The sequence below is a fragment of the Clavelina lepadiformis genome, chromosome 9 (genome assembly GCF_947623445.1).
Source record: "Clavelina lepadiformis chromosome 9, kaClaLepa1.1, whole genome shotgun sequence".
NCBI classification, from domain to species: domain Eukaryota; kingdom Metazoa; phylum Chordata; class Ascidiacea; order Aplousobranchia; family Clavelinidae; genus Clavelina; species Clavelina lepadiformis.
Genome location: NC_135248.1, coordinates 1,603,164 through 1,620,464, shown reverse-complemented (window position 1 = coordinate 1,620,464; position 17,301 = coordinate 1,603,164). Strand labels below are relative to the sequence as shown.

The 17,301-nt window shown below is 37.7% G+C and overlaps 2 protein-coding genes across 12 annotated transcripts in view; both read right to left on the bottom strand.

Moving 5' to 3' along the window:
• Positions 1-291: 291 nt before the first annotated feature.
• Positions 292-17,301, bottom strand: part of LOC143470529 (synaptic vesicular amine transporter-like) — a 58,719-nt gene continuing 41,709 nt past the window's right edge. For 3 of the 10 annotated variants that reach the window (XM_076968724.1, XM_076968725.1, XM_076968723.1), the window contains exons 4-11: positions 2,623-2,799; positions 2,335-2,477; positions 2,093-2,249; positions 1,604-1,766; positions 1,293-1,459; positions 1,082-1,220; positions 809-865; positions 292-520 (exon numbers count right to left, since the gene is read on the bottom strand). In XM_076968724.1, coding sequence (XP_076824839.1) covers positions 478-520; positions 809-865; positions 1,082-1,220; positions 1,293-1,459; positions 1,604-1,766; positions 2,093-2,249; positions 2,335-2,477; positions 2,623-2,799 — 1,046 coding nt within the window. In that variant the 3' untranslated portion in view covers positions 292-477. Of the gene's footprint in view, positions 521-808; positions 866-1,081; positions 1,221-1,292; positions 1,460-1,603; positions 1,767-2,092; positions 2,250-2,334; positions 2,478-2,622; positions 2,800-3,220; positions 3,554-3,806; positions 3,895-3,969; positions 4,137-4,295; positions 5,254-5,500; positions 5,852-6,110; positions 6,256-17,301 lie in introns of those variants that run through there. The other 7 variants (XM_076968729.1, XM_076968728.1, XM_076968731.1 and 4 more) reach the window with 7 other exon arrangements.
• On the bottom strand, positions 8,358-11,277 carry LOC143470531 (chromaffin granule amine transporter-like). 2 transcript variants are annotated; one of them, XM_076968733.1, is made up of 9 exons: positions 11,117-11,277; positions 10,509-10,859; positions 10,100-10,276; positions 9,772-9,907; positions 9,551-9,695; positions 9,316-9,469; positions 9,007-9,174; positions 8,814-8,942; positions 8,361-8,686 (listed from the first exon to the last, which is right to left on the bottom strand). In XM_076968733.1, the coding sequence occupies exons 1-4, from the start codon at positions 11,205-11,207 to the stop codon at positions 9,834-9,836; spliced, it is 693 nt and encodes a 230-aa protein (XP_076824848.1). In that variant the 5' UTR covers positions 11,208-11,277; the 3' UTR covers positions 8,361-8,686; positions 8,814-8,942; positions 9,007-9,174; positions 9,316-9,469; positions 9,551-9,695; positions 9,772-9,833. The 2 variants fall into 2 exon arrangements, with proteins under 2 accessions (XP_076824849.1, XP_076824848.1); XM_076968734.1 differs by lacking the exon at positions 8,814-8,942 and having other exon boundaries at positions 8,358-8,686.

The following is a 17,301-nucleotide window of genomic DNA, read 5'->3' as shown; positions in this document are numbered from 1 at the left end:
GGTTTTTATGCTTTTAGAAATACGTTCGGCGTAATTGATGGATTTATTGTCAGATTATACCAGAGCTTTTTTCGATTAGATTTTTAACTTATTGAGTAATCTTGTGAAATATAATTGCTTCAGGCAACAGGAATACCAGGTTATATCATATAATATGTAGAAAGATCGTCTCGTAATTAAAGCAACGCATTTGACCACAACCTCAATAATGTCATCCCACTGGACTGTTAACTCAATCTTAAACAGAAATTAAACAAAAATTTATGAAAACTCGCATACCCAAATCATTTGCAATGTTTTTTTATTAGTGGTAACGTTTCATTTATTTCACAAAAATCGCAATATAATACAACGTTCATAGCAAAAGCACGCTATCACACAAGGACATGGGTAAACACATAACTGAAGCAAGGACTCATTGTTTGAAATTATGTCTTCAGCTTTTCGTTGCTTCTTGAATAAAACTCACTCAAGTTTTTAAACGTTGCTGACGACCCTTGTCGTGACTTTTGAGTTGACGCTGAAAGATAGCGATTAATACTAGATTGTTTGCAGCCGGCATACTATAAGCATTAGGTTTGTTATTCGCCATAAAATTAGACAATAAAAATAAAACTTAAACTGTATACACTACAAACGTTTTTGCTATGTTTCGGGAAGTATTTAAGTTTTGTGCAAAATGTCCATGTGATTATCATGATATGTCATGATATTACGTGATTGTTGTTATGTTGTGATTCATATCTCATAAAGATAAAAGTGCAATGGGTGGTCAACGTTATTATAATGAGCTATGGCCGCCACTTACCCGGTTTCAGCCTTGGATCGTTTCCTGTTCATCTGTTCAAGCTCAAACAACGCGGTTCTAAATGTAACAACTATAAATTTATTTCTATTTCTTGTCTTATAGTTTTAGTGGCTGTGCTAGTTGTTACTGGCAATTTATCACCATTATTTGGCTTTGTCGTTCTCGACCGTAGCCTACGTTAAAGTACATGTCATACTAAGAGCTAATGAGGCACTACTAACAAAAAATTTTTGACGTCAAACTTTACCAAACTACATCAAAATTTTTTCTCACATTTGTTTATCAAATATTCGTCCCATCGAAAAGATCACGACTACTATAAATGTGGCGTACAACAAGCAAACACAAGCAGACAGCAACATCAATATGACGTAGGTCGAAGCCTGCACGACTGCACTGGCGGCATAAATACCTGCAACCAAACAACAGTTACTCATTACTGCGTAAATAGTAGTCACATTATGTCATAGCTACGGATCGTGACCTGCAGTAAAACCAACACAGATGATAGCATCCGCCGATCCGTATACGGTTCCGTAGTTTGACATTCCACTAACTGCTACCAGCCTTGCCAAACGTGGATAAACACAACTGGCAACCAACCCACATCCACAGCCCACAGCAAACAAAAAGATCATGATGTGGAATAAGCTGAACAAGAAGCAATATCTCGGTACGTTTGAACTGATATCTTTGCCTTTCTGGCAAATTCCTTGTGATAAAAATGTTCAGAAACTATGAATTTGTAGACAACGTTTCAATCTTTAAACTTTTTGTATCAAAATACATTTAAACCTTGATGAAAGTGTTATTGCCAACAGTCCCAAAGAAATGATGACCATTCCCGCAATCATCAACGGGAAAAGAAAGCGGCAGGAAAGGGGCGAAGAAGGGACCAAACTTGCTGTCAGCTGGAACCCAAAAAACGCAGGAAGAAAAACAAGAACCTTACCGGTACCTGGAAACAGTTCATTGTAAAAATAAAATTACTTGTGTGAGAAACTTTGGCTTACAGTTTTAGCTACTTGATATTTTGTCTCTAAAGCTTGTAATTGAAACTATAGCTTTAATGCAATTTAGTAATTGGTAACTAAATAACTGATCAGAACCTAAACTCGTTTTAAACCAAAGTTCTCGGAGCAAAATCCTTGGCTAATCGGAAATTGGCCTCCACAATTTCTTATCAAGTTTTTTTTACAAAAAAACGACGGTAATGTGGACAACATAGACAGCTGAGATTTTTTAAGCATGAAAATGCATATAGGCTGATATTGGCAGTTTTACCTGAAATTAATTCGGGAAATGACATAAAACGACAAGTTAACCAGCCTGAAAATCCGCCGAACAATACTCCTACCACCAACCCAAGTATCAGAAGGGCTTCCAGCACTAGCATGTAGAAGTGTTTCGGGAATTTCCACACGACGATTGGTTTCTTATCCTAATACAGATTATAATTTATTCTCTAACGATCTCACAGAGACAAGCATGCCTAATACAGTCAAAATATCAATCATTGTAGTAACCTTTTTAACTTTTTTGATCTCCAAATAATTGTGGAAAAGGTGACAGAGTCCGAGCAAACTTATAGCCACGGCATTGACAAACAACGTAGCTGGATTTGTAGTAGAGTTAACTGGGTCCAATACGCTCCATACTGCCAGTCCACCTTCATTGCAAGTTTGCAACAGCGTGAGGTAATGCACTCTACTAAGTTGATGATGTCTGAACCGTGTTAACCAAACAAACTATTAATAGGCATATAATTGTAATGCTGTCATGTTTAAGAACTACCCCTTGAACACAGTATCCACCTGATATGGAAGCTGCTACCGATGCCATAGTCAGCCCAAATATTTTTCCTCGTTCTTCATGGTTGTTGAAGGTCTTCGCCAGCATAGTCATCCCGCCTACCGTAACACATGAAGACCCAATGCCATGTATAGTGGCCGATAAAAGAAGAACAGGGTAACTCCGGGCCAGGCCAAATCCTAAAATAAACATTTTCAGATAACTAAAACAATATTAAATGGTTTTTTTTAGGACGCTTCTTTATAATAACTTTGTCAATGCAGACCAGTAAAAATGAATCCACATCAAAGAGTCCAATGTTAGAACAAGACAAATCTAACAATGTTAAGTGGACTAGACGTCAGAGAATGTTGGATCTAAGCTTATACTTTGAACAACGAGTCACTGACTCGTTCTTATAAGACTAAACCAATCTTTATCCTTAACTGAACAAAATTAATTTTTGCTCTCCCCCTCCCAATTGAACAAAAGCATTGTTATAGATTTGTCTGAGATGTGCAAAAGTAAAAAATGAGTTTAAAAAGTGTTGAGTTGATCTGAGTGAATGAACTTCATATATGTAAAAATAGAGACTACTGCAGAATGGTAAAAGTAACCGACCTATTGCAGTTACGAAGAGAAATCCGGTTCCAGTATACATGGCAACCTTGTGCCCGAATCTGTCGATGATTGGACCTATAGTAACGCTGAAATAAGCTTGAAATATCGATTTAGCGGCATAAATGGTGGCTTTGTTGAGGTTTTCAAATAAAGGAAAATCTTTTTCAGCTTCCTTTAAACTTCGTGGCGTGACAACTTGCTGTGCAGACGACACATTTACAGTTGCCAACCCCAACGTGGCGTTTGTTGTCCTGGTACCGTTAATGCTTGTTTCCGTCAAGTCTGAGTCACATATCATGGAGGATTTCCCAAGGCTCTTTGGAACGACCAGGGCTGTAAAACAAAAAACTTGAAGCTTTAAAGCATTTCCAGCATTGTAATCCAAGCACATGATATGAAACCCCAACATCAACTACAAAAATGGTTTACAGTGAAGCGTATTTAAAGACATTTTTTGTTTTAAGAACTTCCCAAAAACTTTTAGCTAGCTTGATAAAGTTTGACATGACGCCTTTGCATGTCTTAATTGTAAATCGTAAAGCATTAATGGTTGCTGCCTTATGGGCCATATACACACTCGACGTACAAAGCTCCAGTGAAAGACAGCAGACAAAGACAGAACAGCCCTAGGAGCATGTTAAGCACTGGCATAATTCCGCTCATAACCAACAGACCTACAAAATGCATTTATTTAAACTTCTGACTGTAGCAAATCACATTAACTTTACGTCAAACTTACGCAAAGTTACCTGCAATAATACCGAAATTTAATGCAATGTCCGCCAACGCGTAGACGGCAGCATAGTTCGAGCCGTGATTTTCTTCAGCAAGTGAGGTCAAGTTTGGATAAATGTCAGTGGCAACCGAGGCAATTCCAAACGAAATTACAGCAGTCGAAGCATTTATGGAGAATATCCTAAAAACACAAGTGTCTCAGTATATAATCTGCGTTTAGTAAGCATTACCTGAAAACATCAAAACTAAAATGAATAGCTAAATAACTTGTTGTTATGCAAAAGGTACTTTACAACACAAGGAGTTGTGAAGAAACATTGAATCTTTATCCTTTACAAACCTGAGAGAAAGTGGGAAGGAGATTAGTCAGATGACGTTTATGAGCAAGCCCAATACTGTTCCCATCCAACGCCAGCAAGAGAACGTAGGACGATTGGCCATAGTTGCTGCAAATACCAATCCAACAACACAAAAAAGAGAAAAGAGAGCCAAGCCTGGAGTAGGTACAAACATTGAAAAGCGGGGATGTATTGTTAAGAGCATCAACTATAATAGTAGCATGAATATAATCATACCCGTTTGCCACGAGCTTAAGTCTAAGCCAGATATGGACCATACTGAACATGCGTCAGTTACTGTTTCTAAGACCACGCCTAGTAAAACCAGAACAAGCAATGCTTTTGTAGTGTAATCGTCCAAAAGCAAAGACAACATGGCCAAAGGCTGCTTTGCCTAAAGCCGGAAAATTAAGTAATAAAAATCAAAGTGTTCAAACCACGAAAGTTATAAAATCGTGACAACAGACTAACTTCTTCATTCCTTTCAATTTTCGGAATATTAAAAAGCAGCAGGAAGATACCATGTAAAGCAATCATGCCGGCAAGAATGAGAAAGTGCACAGTTTTACCATGAAAAGTTTCCACAAACTCCCCACTCCATAGTCCGGATTTATCAAAATAGCGTATTGTTACATAACACTTTCAACCAATAATACAAAGCAACTGATTATGGATGCGATCTACAAAGCGATGGTAAACTACAATATTAACATTTTCTTATACTGTACTTGACAATTCACCTTCAAGACTGACAACATTTACCGTGGGAAAGGAACAACCTACCTATTGCTCCAAGCAATATAACAAATAAAGACAATCTAATCACGTGTCCCCTGGTGTTTTTGTCGGTGGCAGTACTGGCCAGCATGGTCATCCCGCCCACCACGTTACAGGAAGCACCGATGCCTTGAATGGCGACCGATACAACAAGGGCAGCGTAGGACTTGGCCAGTGCAAAACCTGAAATGAGAACAATTTTATACGTAACAAAGCGTTTTATGATGTTTATAAGTTTCCTGTTTGGTTCTGCCCAACGATGGACGCATAGGTCATAACATAACATACTAGAAATAACAAAATAGATGATGAAAGTTAACATAATTCACTGTACCAGACTAAATATGGTTGTTACAGGAATAAACAATTTTGATATGACCTCAGATACTTGTACGATATATACATTATACAGTAGCAGAGCAACACTAACCTATTGCAGATAAAAAGATTACAAGGTTCCCAGCGAACATGGGAACCTTGTATCCAATCTTGTTAATCAATGGACCGACAAACAAACTAGTAACAACTTGAACGGCCATTTTGCAGATGAAAATAGAGGAAATTTTCGCACCCTGGGTGGCGATGAAAACTTTCTCTGCGTCTTCTATACTTTGTGACGTAATTGTTTGCCAAGTTGAAGTCGAATTCGTAGTAGGTGTCTGCAACGTGATGTTAGTCGACACATTCTCCTCCGTCGTTATATTACCATTGTTGTTTGCATTGTGCAAATATGGATTTGACTCCAAATGATTTGTCCACAGGAGGGTCGGAATAACTGAAACTGAAAACAAAATGGAATGAGAAATCAATAAAATCGACAACTAATCATATAATCAATAAAATGAATGAGCGTGGTGAACGAACAATTGGTTTCATTGATTTTAGTGTAAAATAGAGTCGCATTAATTGAAGCCAACCCATTTCCAGCATGTTTGTTCCATTTTAAGTTGAGGTTTGTGGTACAGTATATTGAAACGAAATACAACACAGTGAAATAACATTAAGAATAACAACTCTCAGGTTTGAAAATTAAGACTTACCTATGGTTGACAGAAGGACGAAATTGATGAACAAACCATAGAGCACGTTAAGCAAAGCTGGTATTTTGTGATTTTGTTCAAGCCAAAACATGTTGTTTCTTTTCCAAGAGTCGCTTACGATTTGAGTTTCGAAATCCTAGCTTAAATCCCTGTATTAATAACTAGATGTAATTCATAATGTAATGGATATTATTAACAAACAAAATTGCTTGTGTAATTTATTTTTGTTATTTTGCAATAAATTGACTAGTAATGTTTCTAATACCTAACGTTACAATTCATATGTAGGCTCAAATGACTACGTAGAACGTACTCATGCATATTACACAAGATTTTTCCACTCGTACTGCATTAGTTAAAACGTCGCCTTTAAGTTGGCTCTCTTATACATTTAGGGTTGTTACGCAGCAGTATAGCCCGATACGCCAGGATCATGAAATATTTTCTACCGCCTTGTCCATTAGGTTCGTTTTATACGTCACAGTTTGTTTTGTCACAATTCAAAAGCAAACAATTGTGATGCCTATGAAGTTAAAGTCGTGGAGACTCAATTGGCAGCTCAACACTCGATTGCTTGAATGAAACTCGTGCTGTTGAAACTGAAAACTTGACTAAACTCATTTTTACTTTTATACTGGACAATCTCTACCCAAACTTAGAACGCATGGACGGTCACTAAACCTGCAATCAATTAAGATTTGCATTTGCAAACAAGTCTAAGTTGTTTAGCAGTCAACTGTCTACCTTGTTTACAGTTGATTCCAAGAAATTCTAAGTACTTGAGTCTGTCCACACAAACTAACCGCTGACAACCAGTAAACTACTATGAAGTAATGAACTAAAACAACAGTAGCTTATATACAGAGTCTACGATGTGAACAAGCAACATACCACGCCGCTGGCTGTTCTTCTAATTTCTTTTACTTAATTGACCCAGAATCAATGGAAACAGTCCCAGCGAGCGTACTGTATTAACCTAGATGCAACGTTCTAAAACGAGCTTCATCTGCCGCCTTCTAATCTTCGTTTCTTAATTGTATTGAACTAGTCTTATGAGACACATATCCCACGAGAAACATATGCCCAGTAATCGATGAATTGCACAGTAATAATCGAATATTTTTGATGAACTTCACAGTACAATAATGAATGTACAAGACGACTCCGCTTAATTCGGACACTTTGGTTCCGCTCACTTTTGACCGAATTAAGCGGAGAAACGGCTTTGTCCGAATTAAGGGAAATTCAGTTGTTCGTTTCATGGTCATGCGTAAAGGCAGACAATGCATTTAAAATACTGTAGTGTTGCGTAATAAATGAATTGCAGCTGCGCTATACTGCAGTAATAGGCACATATCGCTTAAAAAGCACAAGAGTTATACTTTCAGGTTAGTTGTATTGTAGAGTATTTCGATACCAAACTATTCAACAAGTACTGTATATCTGTATACTGTATTTTGCTATCCCCACCAATGCAGCTAACTGCCGAACTGTCAAGGAAGCGTCTTTATTTTTTTCTTCGTTTACTTTAGTGAGCAATTTCACTTTTTCTGCTAAACTTTTCTGTACCATTCTGTTCTACAAGATGGACGCAATTGTACCGAAGTAAAAGCGAGTATGAAGCTGTCACGGCCTTATTTGAGTTCATTGTCGATTGTTACTGCATGCATCGTCATTGTTTCACCATAATCACTCATAATCCAATTGCATCTTCTGTCAAAACAAACGAAGTACGTACTTGTAATGAAAAGATTGTTTGTCGTTCCTTAGCCTGTAAGGGCGACCACTTCAATTACAATTTTGTCTGTTGAATAGCTTATTGTCCTCGAAGTGAATGAGTCTCAAGGTCGTTGTTTCGCTTTTCTTAATCTTAGAATTAATTGTACACCTCGACAACTATATATTCTGATTATATTGAAGCTTCTTTGAACGAACAAATCAAGATAAAACATTGTGACAGCAACAGCATAAAGACATGTTGCGGCGTTGAACATAAGAGTCATAAGTGATGACTCGTAATGCACGCACAGTAACAGGGAAGCAATCGATTACGTCACGCAGTGTTATGCTTCACTGATTTGATAGATGAGAATTCTATGTCGTACACAATTTTATATTACATTAATTGATATATTTATCACAGAACCAACAACAAATCAAGGTTCTAGCAAAGCAATCATTTATGGAAATGGTGTGGGTTATCTTACTATTAGCTTACTATTTACTCCTCACTTGCCAGTGCGACTTAGTCGATCCAGTGATCGCTTGCTGTTTTAAGAACCAGGTTTTAATAAAACGTTTTTTATTTATGGAAACGGAACACAAATCACGATCGGTTAATCAAGTACTGATACAAGTATTTTCATTTGACATTTGCACTGTGTATGTCGAAGTTCAACAAAATTTCAAAATATTTGTCCATTATTAAACCATGCAATTGCATAAAGTAAGACATCATTGTCTGAAATGACAGCTTTGAGTTTCCAGAACATAATTCCGATCATTCTTTTCACATGTCGTATTTGATCGTTTGTTTGATGTTTCCATGTTGCTTCAGCAACTCGATGTTCACTTTTCTACAAAAGATGTATTTAAAATGCCTTACAAACCACAAAAGGCGAACGGTCAATTCAACCAAAAGACTGGTTAACTCAGATGACGACTCTCGAGTTGAACCAACCTGACACCGACTTTTGCTCTCACCTATTTACACCAAGCTTGGATGGTTGCTGCCTGCACAATCGATGTACAAACCGAAGGCGTAAGGCATAAAAAACAACAGTACTGGTAAAACGCAAAAACCTGGCATAATTCCGCTGGTAACCAACACACCTACAAAATGTTTTTGTTTAAAGCTCTGACTGTAGCAAATTACGTCACACTTACGTAACGTTACCTGTAATAATACCGAAATTGAGTGCAACGTCCGCCAATGCATAGACGGCAGCATAGTTCGAGTCGTGATTTTCTTCAGCCACTGAAGCCAAGTCTGGATAAATGTTAGCAGCAACCAAGGCAATTCCAAACGACATTGCAAAAATCGAAGCATTTGTGGGGGAATGTCCTGAATAACAGAGGGGTTTCAGTATATAATCTGTGCTTAGCAAACATTACCTGAAAACATAAAATACTTATTGCTATGCTAAACGTACTTTACAACACAAGCAGTTGTGAAGAAACATAGAATCTTTATTCCTGTACAAACCTGAGCGAGAGTGCAAACGAGATTAATAAGAAGATAATTATGAGGAAGCCCAATATTAGTCCCATCACACGACAGAGAGAGTGCGTTGGATTCCTGATCAATATTGTTGCAGTAACCAAGTAAAGACCACAAGGAGCGAAGAAGACAACCAAGACTAGAGTAGGGATAAAAATTAAAATGCGGGGATGTACTGCTAAGAGTATCAAACGTAAAAGTTGCATTAATATAATCGTACCTATTTGACAATAGCTTAAGTCTACGCCAGATCCTGAAAATGCGTCAGTTATTGTTCCCAAGACCACGCCTAATAAAACCAGAACAACCAACGCCGTTAAAGTGTAATCGTCCAAACGCAACAACACGGCCGCAGGCTGCTTTGTCTAAAGAAGGAATACCAAGGAATAAACATGAAAGTGTTCAAACCATGAAAGTTATAAATCAGAACAAAAGACTAACTTCTTCATTCCTTTCAATCTTCGGAATATTAAAAAGCAACAGGAAGAAACTGTGTAAAGCAATCACGCCGGCAAGAATGAGAAAGCTAACAGTTTTATCATGAAAAGTGTCCACAAACTCCCACTCCATAGTCCGGCTTTTAATCAAAATAGCTTATTGTTACATAATAGCTATAGCTAATAATACAAAGCAACTGATTATGGAGGCAATCTACAGAATGGTGGTAAACTGCGATATCATAATTGTCGTATACATGATAATTCATTTCATTTCCTTCAAGTAACAAGATTGAATTCACCGTAAATGATTTTGGTAATTCTGAACCTACCTGCCGATCCAAGTAATATTGATAACAAAGACAGTCTTATCACGTGTCCCCTGATGTTCTTGTCGGTGACAGTATTGGCCAGCATGGTCATCCCGCCCACCACGTTACATGAAGCACCGATACCTTGAATGGCGACCGATACAAATAGAGCAGGGTACGACTTGGCCAGTGCAAAACCTGAAATGTGAACAAGTTTAAAGTCTTTGTAAATTTTAAGAAAGCGTATCTGTGACGTTTGTAAGTTTCCTGTTTGGGTTTCACCACAAAATGTATTTAATGCAACTAAGGATGCACAGGTCAAAACAAGATATTTAACCAGGCTAAACATGGTTGTTATAGGAATAAAATGTTTTAATTGACCTCAGATACTTGTACAATACTGTATATGAAGTAGTAGACCAAAACCTACCTATGGCAGATAACGTCATAACAACGGTCCCAGCAAACATGGGAACCTTGCATCCGATCCTGTCAATCAATGGACCGACAAACAGACCAGTAACGAATTGGACGGCCATTTTGCAGATGAAAATGGAGGACATTTTCACACCCTGGGTGGCGATAAACGCTTTTTTCGCGTCTTCTATACTTTGTATCGTAATTGTTTGCCAAGTTGAAGTCGAATTTGTAGTTGGTGTATGTAACGTGACGTTTGTCGACATATTATCCTCTGTCGTTATATTAACGTTGTTGTTTGCATTGTCCAAATATGGATTTGACTCCAAATGATTTTTCCAAAGGAGGGTTGGAAAAACCGAAACTAAAAACAAATTGGAATCTATCAAAAGTCAATAAAATCGACAACTTATCATGTAGTCAATAAAATGAGTGAGCATGGTAAACGTATAATTGGTTGAACAGATCTTTGTAAAAAATAGAGTCTCATAAATTGAAACAAATTCATTTGCAGCATGTTTGTTCAATGTTAAGTGAGGTTTTGCGGTAATATGAAACATAATACAACACAGTGAAATAATTTAAGAATAAAAACTCTCAGGTTTTAAAATTCGCACTTACCCATGGTTGACGGAAGGACGAAATTGATGAACAAAATACAGAGCACATTAAGCGAAGCTGGTATTTTGTAGTTTTGTCCAAGCCAAATCATATTGTTAGTCGCTAATAAAATGAGCTTCTTAAATCCTAGCTTAATGATTCTGTAGAAAAATAACAGTTATTAATAACTACATGTAATTCATAAATCAATGAATATTATTAATGAACAAAATTAATTTATTCTTGTTATTTGGCAATAATTTCACAAGTGATTTTACGAACACGTTTAAGTTACGGCTACATAGAAGGTACTCATGCATATTACAGTCAATTTTTCCTCTCATACTTTATTAGCTAAACACTCAGCCGTACAATTGACTCTCTTATACATAGAAGGTTGTTGTAGAACAGTTTAGCCGGCTACGCCCGGATCATGAAATATTTTCTATCGTCTTTTCTATTTTATTCGTTCGATACGGTTAGTTGGTTATTTTTGTGATGCTTATGAAGCCAAAGTCGAGGAGATTCACTGCTGGCAACTCAACTGTCCATCGTTTGAATGAAACTCGTGCTGTTTTACTCCAAGCGTGATGCTTTAACACGTAAGTGTCATAAATTTACTAAACTCATTTTTGCTTTTGTACCGTAAATTCTGTCTCCAAACCTAGAACGCAAGGACGATCAGCAAAGCTTCGATCAAGTGAGATTTGCTTTTAAAAATAAGTCTACATCGTTTACCAGTCAACTGTCTGCCTTGTTTGCAGTTGATTCCAAGGCAAGTCTGTCCACACAAACTAACCGCTGACAGCCGGTTTACTACTATGAGGTTGTAAACTAAAACACCAGTAGCTTATATACAGAGTCTACAATGTGAACAAGCAACAGACCACGCCGCTGGCTGTCCTAATTTATTTTATTAATTGACCCAGATTCAATGGAAACGGTCCCAGCGAGCGTATTAACCTAGATGCAACGTCCTAAAACGAGCTTCATCTGTTCAGTATTTGAATGAGGGATCTGCAGATCGACAAAACCTCGAATCAGGCAGAGAGCGTTGACCGCCTTCTAATCTTCGTTTCTTAATTGGATTGACTTCGTTTTATGAGACACAGGTCCAACGAGAAACATATGCCCAGTAAACGATAAAGATGTACTGCCCAGTAATAATCGAATTTTTTTCTGATTGTAAGAATATTTTTGGCATACCATGCAAGAGCAGTAGCTTATTAGCAGGCTAGACCTTGCGAAGTAGACAAACATAATCTCATCGCTGGTTACCGGTGTAATTTCTTTTAAATATAAAGAAGTTTGGTAAAACACATTTTTTCAGCAAACAACAACTGTACAGTAATTGCTTGGAGAGCAGAACACCGGTAGCCTACTACTAGACTTAACATTCATACAACAATTGCTGCTCTCATCAAGATTCAAGTTTCAACGCTTTAGAAAAGTGGTTCCCAAACTTTATCTACTCGCGTACCATTTTTTGGTTCATGCAGCATTCTCGTGCCACCTACATTGTAGGCGGTCCGACAAAACTTCAAAAATCACTAATAAAAATTGATAGGCAAAATGTTTACTTAAGGCTCGTGAATATTAAACAAAAATTAGTCGAACTTTTACCGCCCTCGGTACAGTGCTACAGCATAACTAACGTATTACGAAAACTGACTTCAAAGATTTGTTACGTAGTAATAAATGACGTTGTATTTCGTCACAAAGAAACCCTGTTTTACAATCCAATGCGTCAATACCGTAAGGAATTAGTATTTAGTAGGGAATATAGCATGAAATTTCACGCTCTACCTAATTTATGTGAATTAAAATAATGCCGACGATATTAAAAGATCTTTTGTGATCGTTTGGTGTGAACTTGATAAGTTGCGCGCGTATCACCTGGAAGACCTTCGTGTACCACTAGTGAAACCAATTATATAGGTTCAACACGCTCATTCATTTTATTGATTACAATCATTACATGGTTAGTTGTCGATATTATTAATTTTTCATCAATTCCACTTTTTTCAGTTCCAGTTATCCAGACCGTTCTGCGGAAAAATCATTTGGAGTCAAATCCATATTTGTACAATGCAAGCAACAACGATATAACAATGACCGAAGGTAATATGTCGACAAAAGTCACGTTACAGACACCTACTACAAATTCCCATTTTCATCTACAAAATGTGATCTACGATGTTTCCCTGGAAGTGCTTTTAAAGAAGCAGGAATTTAGGAGAGACGTGTTTACATTTTGCCTACAGATGGGTAACGACAACCGACAAGCCAACCAACAACCGAGTTTGACTAACAACTATAGGCTCTGAAAGAAACTGGGGTTGTTTACAATACAGTCTGTTTACAGACAAACCGGCGAACCTTAAGGTAATTACGTAATTTGCAACTATGCCAACAAATTGTTGGTATAAACTGTGACTCGAAAACGCAACCTGTTTCATCAATTTCATCATAAAACTTCCTTTCTTGTACCGGGTATACCAAAACAGAAGTTGATGAAAAGAATGGCTTCAAATCCACGAAACCTCACTTAAAATTGAACAAACATGCTGCAATTGAATTGAGACTCAACTTTATACAAAGATCAGTGAAACCAATTATACGTTAGCCACGCTCATTCATTTTATTGATTGCATTATTAGTTGTCGATTTTATTGATTTTTCATCGATTCCATTTGTTTTCAGTTTCAGTTATTCCGACCGTCCTGTAGAAAAATCATTTACAGTCAAATCCATATTTGTACAATGCAAGCAACAATGGTAATATTGCGACAGAGTATAATGTGTCGACAAACGTCACGTTACAGACACCGACTATAAATTCGACTTCAACTTGGCAAACAATTACGTCATAAAGTATAGAAGAGGCGAAAAACATTTATTGCAACGCAGGGTGGAATACGACCTTGAACGGGAACAACGTTGGGTTGGTTCCAAGTTGGCATTACAGGTTTTTCGTATCATAAATCCTGACTAAATGACACAGCTAAAAATACCGACCAACAACAAATTAAACTGCCTGCAACCCAATGTTAAAACGTATGTAAATTTCTTATTATTGGCCTAGCTGACGCTACAACCAATGTATGTCTTGAAACCAGGAAAACCTCATCAGCAGCCTAAGTTCAAGGTAACCAGCGACTGGAGGTCAGGGAACAGTCTTTTCACTGAATCTGCCCCTCCACAGAACAGCTAATAACTTCACCTTCACCAACGACGTTTCCCTTGACAACCATTGACCGATATTGATTAACCACTATAGGCTCTGAAAGCAACTGGGGTTGCTTACAACTCAGTGTGCTTACAGACGAAGCGGCTAACCTTAAGGTAATTATGTAATTTACAACTATGCCGATTGTTGATAAGCCTGCCAACAAATTGTTGGTATAAATTTTGACTCCAAAACGCAACCTGGAGTCAATTGAAGTATCAGTTTCATCATTAGACTCCCTTTCTTGTACAGGGTATGGATGAACCGGGTATACCAAAACAAAAGTTAATGAAAAGAATTGCTTCAAATCGTGGCCGCTTACAGCCGTGATACGACTTAACTGAACTCAGCTTCATGACAAAACTGTAGAACACGGAATTAAATTACTGTCCTAGTCGTTCCAAAGAGCTTTGGAAAAACTCCCATGATATGTGAGTCACCTTGACCAAAGCAAGCATTAACGATAACAGGACAACAAACGCCACGATGGAGTAGGCAACTGCAAATGTGTCGTCACGACACGAAGTTTAAAGGAAGCTGAAAAAGATATTTTTTGATGTAGCCTAGTTTGGTAAAGTTTGACGGCAAAAATTTTTTGTTACTAGTGCCTCATTAGCTCTTAGTATGACATGTGCTAACGTAGGCTACGGGTCAAGAACGACAAAAGCCAAAAGATGGTGATAAATTGCTGGTAACAACTAGCACGGCCACGAAACCCATAAGACAAGAAATAGGAATAAATTTATAGTTTCATTTAAAACCACGTTGTTTGAGCATGAGCAAATGAACAGGAAACGATCCCAGGCTGAAACCGGGTATGTGTTGGCCACAGATCATTATAATAACGTTGAACACCCATTGGCACTGTTATCTTCATGAGATATTGTCAAAGTTTATGACGAAAAAAAACCGTGTAATAACGAAAATGCCGACAAACAACAAATTAATTTTCACTGAATCTGCCCCTGCACAACACAGCTGATAACTTCACCTTCACCAACGATGTTTCCCTGGAAGTGCTTTTAAAGAAGCAGGAATTTAGGAGAGACGTGTTTACAATTTGCCTACAGATGGGTAACGACAACCGACAAGCCAACCAATAACCGAGTTTGACTAACAACTATAGGCTCTGAAAGAAACTGGGGTTGTTTACAATACAGTCTGTTTACAGACAAACCGGCGAACCTTAAGGTAATTATGTAATTTGCAACTATGCCAACAAATTGTTGGTATAAACTGTGACTCGAAAACGCAACCTGGAGTCCAATACAAATTGGCAATTGACGAAGAAGCCATCAACAAAAAATTCGACGTATCCGTTTCATCATAAAACTTCCTTTCTTGTACAGGGTATGGATAAACCGGGTATACCAAAACAGAAGTTGATGAAAAGAATGGTTTCAAATCCACAAAACCTCACTTAAAATTGAACAAACATACTGCAATTGAATTGGTTTCAATTTACGAGACCAATCATACGTTAGCCACGCTCATTCATTTTATTGATTACATTATTAGTTGTCGATTTTATTGATTTTTCATCGATTCCATTTATTTTCAGTTTCAGTTATTCCGACCGTTCTGTGGAAAAATCATTTACAGTCAAATCCATATTTGTACAATGCAAGCAACAATGGTAATATAGCGACAGAGTCAGGGCCGGATTAAGGCGGGGGCTGATGGGGCTGCAGCCCCAGGTCCACACCCAAATATAGGCGCACCACTGCACTAAGTCAATGAAACAACTAAGGTTGCCTAGGCTAATACAAATCTCCCAGCTATTATTGAAAACACAGTCCATGCACTGTAAAACCCAACCTGGTCACTATGACGCAACAATCGCTTTTTCTCGGCTGTTAGGCAGGATTGTTAGTAGCCAAGTCAAGTCAAGTTTAATTCAGATGTTTAAGTTCATAAATGAAAATATATTCGCGCATGCATTTCCTAATGTATCGGTTGTTTTCAAGCTTTATCTTTGTCTGATGATTTCTAATTGCTCTGGCGAGCGCTCATTTTCAGCACTAAAAAGAGTAAAAAATCATTTGCGTTCGTCTATGAGGCAGAAAAGGTTGAATTCCTTAGCTATACTCTGCATCGAAAACGACATTTTGCAAAAAATAGACACCGATGACATTATTAAGAGCTTTGCATTGTCTAAATCCAGAAAATGCGTCATTTGAATGTGTACATACAAAGTAAATATATACTTTGTTTATGTATTAATATTTGTTTTTCGTTTCAATTGTGGTTAGTTTTTAGTACAACGAATAGAATAAAAAATAGGCCTCTGACTATCATAGAGCCCCAGGCCCATAAAAAGCTTAATCCGGTCCTGGACAGAGTATAATGTGTCGACAAACGTCACGTTGTAGACACCAACTATAAACTCGACTTCAACTTGGCAAACAATTACGTCATAAAGTATAGAAGAGGCGAAAAACATTTATTGCAACGCAGGGTGGAATATGACGTTCAATGGGAACAACGTTGGGTTGGTTCCAAAATCATAGACCGTTTATGAGCCAATATTTGTGTCACTGTGACTGTTGGCATTGTAGGTTTTTCGTATCACAAATCCTGACTAAATGATACTAATGAAAATACCGACCAACAACAAATTAAACTGCCTGCAACCCAATGTTACAACGTATTTCTTATTATTGGCCTAGCTGACGCTACAACCAACGCCGATCTTGCAACCAGGTAAACATCGACAGTAGCATAAATTTCAATGTAACCAACGACTGGAGGTCAGGGAACAGTCTTTTCACTGAATTTGCCCTGGCACAGAACAGCTAATAACTTCACCTTCACCAACGACGTTTCCCTTGACAACCATTGACCGAGATTGATTAACCACTATCGGCTCTGAAAGCAACTGGGGTTGCTTACAACTCAGTGTGCTTACAGACGAAGCGGCTAACCTTAAGGTAATTATGTAATTTACAACTATGCCGATTGTTGACAAGCCTGCCAA